At 45.4% G+C, this 12,588-nt stretch overlaps 2 protein-coding genes and 2 pseudogenes across 4 annotated transcripts in view; 1 reads left to right on the top strand and 3 right to left on the bottom strand.

The window, feature by feature from the left end:
* Window positions 1–5,045: 5,045 nt before the first annotated feature.
* Window positions 5,046–5,519, bottom strand: LOC307106096 (protein tyrosine phosphatase type IVA 1-like; annotated as a pseudogene). Its single transcript has one exon. The product of its transcript is annotated as a protein tyrosine phosphatase type IVA 1-like (transcript).
* A 248-nt stretch (window positions 5,520–5,767) lies between these two features.
* Window positions 5,768–7,025, bottom strand: LOC307106524 (neurofilament light polypeptide-like; annotated as a pseudogene). The gene has a single exon. The product of its transcript is annotated as a neurofilament light polypeptide-like (transcript).
* Window positions 7,026–7,462: 437 nt separating this feature from the next.
* Window positions 7,463–7,846, bottom strand: LOC307106525 (uncharacterized protein; the record flags this gene model as incomplete). The annotated part of the gene is made up of 2 exons (XM_079783091.1): window positions 7,463–7,514; window positions 7,668–7,846. The coding sequence occupies 2 exons, from the start codon at window positions 7,844–7,846 to the stop codon at window positions 7,463–7,465; spliced, it is 231 nt and encodes a 76-aa protein (XP_079639217.1).
* A 1,828-nt stretch (window positions 7,847–9,674) lies between these two features.
* The window catches only part of LOC307106091 (aldehyde oxidase 4-like), a gene marked incomplete at both ends in the record, with an annotated part of 66,924 nt that continues 64,010 nt past the window's right edge, over window positions 9,675–12,588 (top strand). Inside the window, one exon of the mRNA XM_079782166.1 lies at window positions 9,675–9,728. Coding sequence (XP_079638292.1) covers window positions 9,675–9,728 — 54 coding nt within the window. The remainder of the gene's footprint in view (window positions 9,729–12,588) is intronic.

Genomic DNA, 12,588 nt, shown 5'->3' on the forward strand with positions numbered 1-12,588 from the left:
TATGTATTAATGAGTAGCGCCTACCTGGTAAAATAAACATTTTAATGAAGGATTCCTGAATATCCGTGTTTCCCTGTGACACCAGTCAGCGCCCCATAGGACACCTGCTTACATAAGGGGACCTCTTTATACCTGACCACATTCATAGACGGCTATTTAGTATACCTCCTTTCAAAGAAAAGTTAAAATATATAAGTAGCCAATATTTTGTCCCAATGAAAATAGCTTTATTGCTTTTTTGTGATTACATAAATGATATGTGCTAATCATTATTATTTAAAACACTTAATATATTAATATATTTTTCTATATTTCTCTCTGTATATGTACATGTCTCTATAACTTTACACCCTTGGGATCTCTTAGTACTTGCTTCATTTAGTTGTAGACACACTTTAGAAGGCTTTTCCTTTGTCATTTTGCTTTGTTTCGGTGGGGGAGGGAATATTGCCTTCCCCACCTGCAGGTAACCAATGTATGGTGTGCATCCTTCCATTTCTTTCCCCATGGCATTTATATGCATAAGTAAACATTCATATACATATACATGGAGTTTCAGTGTACGGTATCTTAATGTCTTTGTTTAAGAATGTTCCTCTCACCCTGGCCAGTTGGTTGAGTGCCGTCCCATGCACCGAGAGGTGGCTGGTTTGATTCCCAGTCTGAGCACATTCCCAGTCTGAGCACAGCTCGATCCCCAGTGGAGGGTGTGTGCAGGAGGCAGCCAACAGATCCATGTCTCTCTCTCTCATCAGTGTTTCTCTTTCTCCCTCTCCCTTCCCCTCTCTCTGGAATCAATGGAAACATATTTAAAAAAAAAAAAAAAGAATGTTCCTCTCATCTACCTCTTACTATCATTGTTCACCAAATTGAAGTCAACTTAGTATTAATCTGGGTGAAAAAGTAGTAGTTTCAAGGGAACTATAATGAGGTAGGGGGTTGGGAGTGGAATTGTAAAGCCTGTCTGTCTCCCCTGGACTCCATTTAACACATTCTCTCTCTAGACACCTCAGTCATCTCCTCTGAATCAAGAAAGATAAAACCCACGGCCAGTCAGGCTTTACCAGGCTTCTAGTGTGGAACTGACCAATGACGTCATCAAGCACTGGGACCACAAACAAGGGACTTGCTGTTGGAAGGTCTGAGTTTGCATACTGGTTCTGTACATTTAATGTCTATGTGACCCTGACAAGTGCCCAAGTCTCATCTCAGTTTTCTCATCTGCAAAACGGGAATCTATATATATAAAACCCTATGCAACCGTCGACTGGTCGATCAGTTGCTATGATGCGTACTGACTACCAGGGGGCAGACGCTTAACGCAGGAGTTGCCAAGCAAGAGCAACTTTGCAGAGTGCCCTCTTGCACTCTGGGACCCCTCAGGGGATGTTGGACTGCCGGTTTCGGCCCAATCCCCGCAGGCCAGCCCAAGGGACCCCACCTGCCAGAGGGACCCCGCTCACTCCGCAGACACCCTTTGAGCCCTGGTGCCGCCCCAGGTGTGGCCGGCTGGGGAGGGACTGCGGGAGGTTGGCTCCAGGGCGTGTCCAGCCCATCTCGCCCAGTAGCGCCCCAGTGGCCTCCTTTCAATGTGCACGAATCTGTGCACTGGGCCTCTAGTATTATAATAAATCTCACAGAATTGTCATGAGGACTAAACTAGATAATACATGTGAAAGCATTTTTAAGTTATAAAGTGTATTAGATAGACAGTGTGGGAAATACAAAGTACAAAGTAATTCTTACGTAAGGGACTAAATTTTATCCAAATTGGTAAGGTTAACACAGGGTGTTTCAGTCCTGGGGCAATCGGTGGTTAAAGGGTAGGGCCATATACTCTCATGACCAAGGCCAGTAATTCCTCTCTTTCCAAGGCCAGATAAGAGATGTGCGCCACACAGACTGTACCAGCTTCGTCCTATTGGTAGAGTAACACCCTCCCATCTCCTGATCCAAGAAAGACTCAAAGGGGAGGCCCTTAGCACCTGTAAACGTGTTACTACACATATACTCAGACCTATCACTTTCACTGCTAGGAATTTTTTAACAGCTTTACTGAGATATAATTTACAAATCATAAAATTCACCCATTTAAAGTGTACAATTTGATGGTTTGTAGTATACTCATAAACTTGTACAACCTCACTACAGTCTAATCTTAGAACATTTTTATCACCCCCCCCACCCAAAAAAAAAAACAAACACCTAAATCCACTATCACTTTTAGGAATTTAACCGATGGACATACAAAAAAATTCTTTTTGCCAAAATATATATGCAAAGATGTTTACTGTGAGAAGATATTTATATAAGAATGAAAAAAAAAAACAACACACAAGGTGTTCCTTATTTGAGACTTTTAATAAAGTGCGTTGCATCTATATGATGGACTACTATGCAGATATTAAAATGAATGAGGTATACTATATCTATAAATGGTGGCATGGGAAAATATTAGAAACTGCATAGTTCTACGTGAAATAGGTCACAGGAGCTCTAGACTAGATAAAACTTTATGGAATTCTAGCAACACGTGGCAAGGCAGGCCTGCCAGATATTCTGCAGGCCTGTGAAGATAACCTATGTTCTCCCTTTACCTCCTCCAAAAGTTTACAAGAAGAACGGCTCGGTATCTATTTCCGATCCTAGAAATAAGAGTACAAGTGGTAGAAGAATTTCCGTTCCAGTGATTCTGACCGTTTGAAATTCTGGGATTATCAGTTGGCAGAAACTTGGGAGCGTTTCCCCTTGTACAGTTTCAGAACCGCACAGGGAAAAGGCCATACTGATGCAACCCAATTCTCTTTCAGTGGTTTGCCTCTTTAAGGTATGCATTTTGCAATTAAGACTTACATAGGTTACAAGAACCTCTTGACCCAGCACAACATACACCATTCTCCCCCAGTTCCCTCCTCCCCCTCACCCAACACCACACCCAGTTAGGCCATAAAACAGAGTAGAGTGGAAGGAACCTCATTAGAAATATGGGATTATCGACTTGTCCTGTAGCCCCTGCCTTTTGCCCTGGGGGCATTGTATCTATTCTCTGAGAGTTCTCGACCTCTTGGGAGTCTTCATTCATATGTGCTATTAGACAGGGCTTCATTACCTGTTTCAGGTGTTGGGCTTCTCCCATAGTCCAGCATATAATGATACAAATAACTAAATTATATAGTTGCTACCTGCCAACCAGGAAAAAGGTGACATCCAGCTAATGGGTAAGATCTAGACTAGCGGAGGCTTTCCATAACAGCACAAAATGAGGTTTATAGAAAGACATTAAATAATAACTAAGACTTAAAAATCAAAACGTTGAGCAAACCTGATGTACAGTTGTATAAGTGTGAGAGATGTAAACACATATTGAGCAGGCAAATAACTACATAGGCCCTACTTTTTCTATGTTTGAAATGACTGCAGGGATAAACCACATAAGGTCCAGAGTGTTCATAGTTCCTGGGATTTTAGTTCTGTATGAAACTAAAAATACACAAGTATTGTGCTGGGTATTTTGGCACATAATCTTTCTAAATCTCTTATCTATATATATAAAAGGCTAAGTGACCATCCCACCATCCAACCTTCGACCGGCCAGTACATGTGATTCACACTGACCACCAGGGGGCAGATACTCAATGCAGGAGCTGCCAAGCTGCAATGACTTGGCAGCAGCGGTTTTTGGGTGACACACCCCGGAACCAGAGAGGAGGAAGCTCGATTCCTCACAGGGCCGCACGATTCCACCTTCAGCTGTGGGTTACGTTGCTGTTGGGGCACTGTCGGCCCCAAATCTGGTTACTGCACACTTGCGTTTGCATTCCACACCCTGTACGACAGCAACTTTGCAGAGTGCCCTCTCACACTCCAGGACCTCTATCTATCTATTTTATATAATAAAAGGATAATATGCAAATCCACCAAACAGCAGAACGACCAGTGGCTATGATGCGCACTGACCACCAGGGGCAGACACTCAATGCAGGAGCTGCCCCCTGGTGGTCAGTGAGCTCCCACAGCAGGAACACCGCTCAGTCACAAGCCGAACTGACGGCTGGCTAGCGCAGCGGTGGTGGCGGGAGCCTCTCCCGCCTCCGCAGCAGTGCTAAGGATGTCCGGACTGTGAAAGGGCACAGGCCAGGCTGAGGGACACCACCACCTCAGCCCCCCCACTCCCAGTGCACGAATGTTGTGCACCAGGCCTCTAGTATATTGATAAGATTCTGGCATGGGAATAGATTTAAAGACATAACTCAATACTGCATGATTTCAGGAAAAGTCACTTGGTACAAATGATAAGCACATTTTAAATGCTGAACAGTAAGAACCTTTTGCTAAAAAAAAAATAGGTTGATCATAATCAAACATAGAGGTTGCAATTCTGTCAAGCTTGTGACCTGGTAAAACTAATTTTCTATAAATATTTCTCTCTTTACCGTGACCAGTGTGGCTAGAGAGCGGACATGAGTTCTAAGTAGGGGCAATGGGGGATGGAGAAAATGAAAGAGACAGACACAGACACAGTAGGGGAAGCTGGGACCAGGTGGGACAGCTGTCCTCTGATGGAGAGACAGTGACCCAGAGCTGGTACAGCGCATTTATTATATACAGCATAATTCCAGGAAGTTTTACTAAAGTTTAAAACAAAGGAAATTAAGAGAAATCATGGTTAAAGATCAAGCTATAATTTTTCATTCTTGTGGCTTCTTTGTAATTATCACTCCTGGCTAAGCCTGGATAATTGCATCCATTTCTTGTGCCTGGCTGAACTTAGATAATGAAACCCAACCCCTGGCACCTGAACTAAGGGTCAGGCTGACAACATACCTGCCTCTGGCACGGTGCGTTTCTAGGATGTGGCTCTGCCAACGCCACTGGACTCAGCTGACAATAATGTAAGAAATGCTCAATGTGCCTTCGCAGGTGCTCTCTACACTTTTCAACACTCCTATGGAAGCCTCATCAGACTTATTCACCAACCCAACATATTGGCTAATGTGTATTACGAATTAGATCCTATCTCAAATTCCACTCCCAAAGCAATAGCATCACTGAATGCTACAGCTGTTTCTATGACCACTGGAGTCTTGGGAATGCAGCTGCCTTTTAGGGCGGCACTTCTCCAACTAGAGAAGTTGCTTGTTGTTCAAAGCTCCATGCTGCTTTTGTCTTACGAACTGTACTGCATCTTCATATTTCATTCCACCTTCGATTAACGCTGGGGCAACAAGCACCAGTGCTCTTGCAAGGCCTGCAACACAACGTGTGGCAATACAGCCACCAGGTTCTCCAGGAAACTTACTTTTTACCAGACTTAACCAGTCACCAACAATCTGGTTGCATAGTGCTGCACCATCATCAAAAGGCCAGTCAAAGACATGGATGCCTTCTTTCTCCACAAGAGTAGTGTCCTAAGTTGCTTCACGTACTCTTACGATTGTGCTAACTCCATTCTTCTTAAATTTCGCTATGAATTTGTTTGAGGTCACAGTGGTTGGATTGTGTGTACTAAGAAATCTCATGTCCTTTTTTTTTTTTTTTACGTATTCATGTGTTTTTATTGTAAACATCTGAATTATTCACATTGTCATAGATCCTGAACTCATAAGCATGGACCATGCACAGGCTGGCAGCAAGCCAGGAAGCCACTCTGCAAGCAAACAGATACTCTGCATAAGGAGAAAAGTCATAGCACAACATTTAATGTCCAACCTGAGTCACCTCAGAATGTTATATATATTGACTTCTTAATTCATATAGTATTGGGAACTCAACTGCTTGTTTGGTGATGGGGTTGACCTGGTTTCAGGAGGATTATTCCTGAAATAAGGAAAGGGGGGCTCAATCTTTTCTTGGTTGCTTGCTCCTCCCCAGCACCTTCATCTTTCTTCTCATCCTAGGCTTCTTGGGCATCTTCTCCTTCACCTTCACCTCCTTCTTCTTCCTCCTTTGCATCCTCAAATTCTTCCTTGGCACCTTCTTCCTCTTCCTCTCCTTCCTCTTTGTCAGCCACTTCCTTCTCCTCCTCATCTTCAGATTCTCCTTCAGAGGGGGGTTCATCCTTAGCTTCCTCGGCTTTTGCAGCCTCAATGGTCTCCTCCACCTCGATCTGCTCCTCCTGGATGTGGCTGGTGTATTAAGAAGGGAAGGAGTGAACGGACATCAAGTAGGAGCTAGTCTGTAATCACTGTAGGCAGATCAACCAAAGATCTGGGAACTCTGGGAGTAGCCGCTGGCTATGCTTCCCACGCTGGTGAAACTGAACTGGGTCTCCTCACCTTCCAAGAGTTTCCTGTAAGCTGCAGTGTCTATGTCCAAAGCCATCTTCACATTGAGGAGGTCCTGGTATTCTTTTAAATATCCTGCCATTTCACTCTTTGTAGTTCTCAACTCATTTTCTAATTTGTTGATTGTGTCCTGCATAGCACTAACATCAGAGTTCTGCTTATCCTCCAGCTCTCGCAGCTGCTTTCCCAGAGCTTCGTTCATGCCCTGGCATGCTTTGATCTCCAGGGTCTTGGCCTTTCAGACACCTCGTCCTTGGCAGCGCACACCCCGTAGGTGTTCTTGGCAGTGCTCTCGGTCAGCATGGTGAAGCAACTCTTGTACCATTCTTCTGCATTCTGCATGTTCTTGGCAGCCAGCTTCTCATACTGGGCGCAAATGTCCTTGAGCACGGCAGAGAGGTCGGACTTGGAGAACATGTCCATCTCCACGGAGATCTGAGCGTACTGGATCTGTGCCTGCAGCTCGGCCATCTCCTCTTCATGCACCTTCTTCAGAAAGGTGATTTAGTTCATCAGGCTATTGGTGTACTTTTCAAGCTCAGCGTCAGCGAGAGCCGCCTCATCTGCACCTTTGCGCGCCTCCATCAGCCAATCCTCTGCGTCATCATGGTTCAGCACCTCTTCCTGGTAACTCGCCTGAAGGTTGCTCCCAGTCCCTTCCAAGCCCTGGTGCCTGCTAACTGCCACTGACCTCTCCTCTCCAGGGACAGGACTCAGTGGGCCGGGGCACAGGCATCCCATTTTCATTAAAATGTTCAACCCTGGCCTGCTCCACTGGTGTCCACAGGCGGCCCTGGGGCAGATAGTGATCCCAGAGACACTGGCCATACCCCCCTGCCCGGATCCCCGATAGCGACCTGGAGCCCGCGGGTGGCGACAGGCACTGCCCGCCTGGCCCGCCTGGTCCCCCATGGTGGACTAGACCCCGCTGGTGGCGTCATGCGCAGCCCGCCGGGCCTGCCTGGTCCCCATCACGGTCTGGACCCCGTGGGCGGCTCAGGCGCTGCCCCCACCCCCTCCTGCCTGGTTACCGATCATGGCCTCGATCGAAATATGTTCTTGTATGTGACTTCCACATGAGCTGGGCAGTTCATGCGAGCCATGATCATTTAGTTAAGAAACACTCAATAGGGTGATGAAAGAATTTAAAAATTGAATACAGAAATGATGCAAAGAAACTAAGCCCACTTCAGTGTACCCCACTGGAAATTATCGGTGCTTTGAGTGAAGCTGGGAGTAATGGGAAATGAGATGAACCTCCTAACAAGCACCAGCAGTTCCTCGATCCAGTAATACTGAGGCCCTCCCCTCCTCCCCATCCAGGCCTGAACTCTCGTAAAATGCTCCGCAGATTCAAGCCAACACTTCTATGGCCATGGAAACCACTCCTCTGGGGGCTTCTTGGTGGAGTAGTAATGGATTGCTACAGTCCACCCATCTGCATAGAGGGCGTGCTGTGCCTGGCAATAATCTCCACTGCCCTTCAGAAACTCCATAACTGTGTGACCAAGAACACCACAGAAAGAACCATGTTCACTCACTGAAGGTTGTGGCCTAGTCATACGACCGGTCCTGACAGCGGTTGTGGAAGCAGCTGCAGGGCAGGGGGAGGCATTGGAGGGGGGGAAGCGGGGGAGAGCCAGTGGCGGCTTTGCAGAAGGCGGCAGGGGCACCAGACTCTGCCATTGAGAAACAGAGTATGGAAAGAGAAGTGGGGGAAATGAATGCAAAGGAGAGAAGAAGTAAAGATGAGATCCAGTAGGGGTCGGCAAACTTTTTCTGTAAGAGACCCAGAGAGTAAATATTTTAAGGCTTTGCAGACCAGAAGATCTCGACTGCGACCACTCAGCCTGCTATTGCAGCTGGAAACCAGCCAGAATCCATACCTAAATGAATGTTTGTGGCTGGGTTCCAATAAAACTTTAAGGACACTGGGAAAAGTTTCATGAGTTTCAATAGTATCCTATCTAATAAAGAGGGAATATGCTAATTGACCATCACTCCATCACAAAGATGGCTGCACCCACAGCAGAGGCCAAGTTCCCATCAGGAGCCTTAATGAACAATCAGCAGGGACCTGAGGCTCTGCCCTCCCCACCCCCGTGGGGCTTGACAGGGGACCTCAGGCCACATCCCCCACCCAGCAGGACTTAACAGGGGACCTCAGGCCATGCCTCCCGCCCTGGAGTCAGGCTGGGGGACCTCAGGCTGCTTCTCCTGCCCCAGCACCAGGCTGGGGGACCTCAGGCTGCGCCCCCACCAGGTGGGGCTTGACAGGGGACTTCAGGCCATGCCCCTTGCCCCAGCACCAGGCCAGGGGTCCTGAGGCTGGGCCCCCTTGCCTGGCTGGGCTTGACAGGGGACCTCAGGCCATGCCCCCCACCCAGCAAGGCTTGATGGAGGGCCTCAAGGCATGCCCCCCGCACCGGTCTTGGCTGGGGGACCTCAGGCCACACCCCCCTTCCTGGTGCCAGGCCAGGGGGCCTGAGGCTATGCCCCCTGCCCAGCAGGGCTTGACAAGGGTGGGACTGGCCAGGTCTGGATCTAGCCCAATGTGGGGGGGGGAGCGGTTGAGTCTGGGTCTCACACGATTTTGAGGTGCATGTGGGTGGGCGGGGACTTGACTCTGGGTCCCGTGGTGTGCCCCAGACTCTGACAGGAGGAAAGTTTTCATATACATTTTACCAATTTTCTTTCATCTCTGACACTTCTATTATAAAGGGCAAATAGCAATATTAAATTATTTCCTCTAATTAATTCCTTTTAATGTGCATGAATTTTGTGCACCGGGTCACTAGTAGTATTATATTGACTGATGGTTTGGTTAGTTTAAAAATAACAATAGCCTATTTAAAACTCAATTTTTAAAATATATATATTGATTTCAGAGAGGAAGGAAGAGGGAGAGCGAGATAGAAACATCAATGATCAGAATCATTGATGGGCTGCCTCCTGCACGCCCCACACTGGGGATTGAGCCCACAACCCCGGCATGTGCCCTGATCGGGAATTGAACCGTGACCTTCTGATTCATAGGTCGATGCTCAACCACTGAGCCACGCCAGCCGGGCAAAACTCAATTTTTATTTATTAGTCTTTCTACACATTTCCCTAGCGAGCCATTCTGGGCTTCAAAGGGGACAGGCAATGACTTGGCTCACTCCTGACAAAGGAGGAGACAGGTGCTGCCGAGAGCCCTTTGAAGTGCTTGTGGGCGGGGCGGGCAGGCAGCCCTGGTTGGTGCTCCTGTCTTCCGGCATGTGGCTATAAATCACCCGCTGACACTTGGGCTTTTCCAAGACTGGTAGGCATCTCGGTGTTTGCTCTCACCCACCTGCTCTATCGGAAGGAAAACCTCCTACTGGGGTGGAGGCATTGTTTTCTGGCACCATGCCTTCTCTCCCCAGTTCTGATGAGCTGATTTTCTTTGTGAATGGAAGAAAGGTAAGTTTACACAATAAATTAATATGAACTTTTGCACACCAGAGACAAAAGCCAAGCTAATTTCTTTTCACTCCTTTATTAACCTCTGCCTTTTGTCTTTCTCAAGTCATACTAGTGTGTACTGGTCTGAACTTGAGCATGGGTCATTCATTCAAGGTTTAGTGCAAAATTATGAAAGCATGGGGGCTTTTGCTTGCCTTAACTTTTCTTTTGTACAGTAAGGAGCTCCAATGGATTACAATGGGAGTGAATTCTGACCCAGGTTATGAAAAACTATATTAGCTCGACTCGAGTTTACCGATGTTATTTCAACAGAAGGCACATATGACAGTAAGGATGCTAATAGCAAAGAATGATTTTGTTTTGCCTTCATACATCCACTCAGGCTGGTCACTTAGCCCAGAAACTGAAGGAGCTCTGCTGAGCCATGGGACAGGGAGGCTGCTGTGTCCACTGGGGAAGAGGTGCAGCAACTCAAATGCTCAGTTGTCCTCAGGCCTGTACTTGAATGAGCAAAGTGAATAAGTAAAATGTTTGAGGTGCTTTGAGACAATTAGGTGGGGGGGGGGGACTTATAAAATATTAAAATAGAAAATTGTTTTGAAAAGTCATTTGGTGTTAATGATTTTGCTTCCCAAGCCTCAGATGTACTGTATTACTGATGTTCTTCCCTAAAAGAGGAGACACAACTTTAATCATGGCAAAAATTCTTGGGAGTGTTGCCTGTCAAATAGCAGGGAAACAACATTTTTAGGAAACCCATGAACTAAAGAGCAAAAAATGAAAGAGAAAGAAAAGAACGAAGAAAAAATCTGGGTTTAGTAATACTGCTTACCAATTGGTCAGGATCTTGCATGACCTGAAGCCAACTGGCATGCCAGAAGAATAATTGCTGAGTGGACAATTCACAGGAATTCAAAAGCTAAGAACTTTTCTGAGCACAGGGAAAACGGGGCTTTGTTGCTTTGCTGTTGCTGGTAAATAAAACCATTTATCCTTTAATAACACATTAGAATGATTTATTCCCTCTCCAGGTCTCCCAATCTTTCGAATTCATAACTGATATGTTGGTATTTTTCCCTTTCTCCGTTTTACAAATTTCTAAGACAAGTTGTAGATGGCAAATAAAAGGGGGGAAATATATGCAACTCTTTGAAGAAATCGGGTTTGCTGTTATTTTTGTGGTTGGTCTTCTTCCCTTTAGACCCAGGAGCGCAGAGTTGAGCGAAGCACATTCCTCCACCAATGGCACATCCTCATCACAGTCTGGACAAGGCTCTTCTTCTGCTTTATATTGTTTTCTTTTTTCTTTCTATTTCTTACTTTCTCCTCCCAGATGCATCCACTCGTGCATATACCATACATCCTTGTCATATACTTTCAATATAGTCATTTAGAAAGATAGGTGTATCCTTGAAATATATGCAGCTGACCCTTGAACAATACAGGTTTGAAATGTGCTGGTCCACTTATATGTGTGTGTGTTTTTCAATAAATACTTTCAATGTATTTTCCTTATGATTTTCTTAATCACATTTTCTCTAGCTTACTTTATTGCAAGAATACAATATAAATATATGTGTGTATATATAACATACAAACTATGTTTTAATTGACTGCTTATGTTATTGGTAAGGCTTCCAGTCAACAGTAGTCTATTAATAGTTAAGTTTTGGGGGAGTCAGAAGTTATACATGAATTTTCAACTGTGCAGGGGCATCAGCCCCCCCTAATACCACATTGTTCAAGGTTCAACTGTACAGTGTTTGGCTTTGCATGCGTGTGCTTATATTCTTAAGTTACCCAAGTGAAATTGTGATTTACTTTACAAAGACTTATACATCCCCTTCTATTTCTTTTGTGACTCACTGCTGTTTTTGAGATCTATCCATGTTGCTCTTTGAACCCCTGGCTCATTATTTCTGCATGTAGAGTTCTCCGGGCTGTGTACATCCTTCACTCTGCTTATGCAGTCCCCCAGTGTTAGACACATGGGATGCTTACAATTCCCCACCACATACAGTGAACACCCTACCATGTATTTCCTTACCAACACTGGCAAGAAAATCTCTCAGTGAGATTATGGCATGCCAGGTGGCTTTCCAGAATCCTGCACAAGTTACATTTTCCCACCGTTGATTGCATGACAAGTGCTGCTTTCTTACCAATATACGATTTGCAAATCTATGATGTACCAACACTTGATACAATCAGACTTGCTAAACTGTGCTAATCTGATGGGTGTAAAATGTTCTCTTATTGCGCTTCTCCCTGGCTTATCTCTGGATATTGGTAAAGTTGCTCCTTTCTTCATATACATAGTAAAAAGAAATCATTTCCTAAGTGTCTATAAAGTACCAGAGGAAACAGAAGGTACGAGTACAATTTTGTGAGTGCAACTTATGGTATGACCAGAATTTTTCATATGATTACTGTAATATTTATCTATTTTTAAAATATATTTTTATTGATTTCAGAGAGGAAGGGAGAGAGAGAGAGAGAGAGAGAGAGAGAGAGAGAGAGAGAGAGAGAGAGAAACATCAATGATGAGAGAAAATCATTGATTGGCTGCTTCCTACACTCCCCCTACTGGGGATTGAGCCTACAACCCAGGCATGTGCCCTGACCGGAATGGAACCATGACCTCCTGGTTCATAGGTCGATACTCAACCACTGAGCCACGATGGCAGGGCTGAAATGTTTATTTTAAATGGCTGGGAGTGCTATATACTTGAGATGTCAGAATTGCAGTTAGCATCCTTTCATTACGTTCCCAAAGTCTAATCTTGTTTTCTCCTTCATTTGGGCCTTGATCCTTCCATGTCATAATGGGTGCTGAGCTTATCTCTGGCTCTTCAGA

The sequence above is a fragment of the Cnephaeus nilssonii genome, assembly GCF_951640355.1.
Source record: "Cnephaeus nilssonii genome assembly, chromosome: 10".
Lineage (NCBI taxonomy): Eukaryota > Metazoa > Chordata > Mammalia > Chiroptera > Vespertilionidae > Cnephaeus > Cnephaeus nilssonii.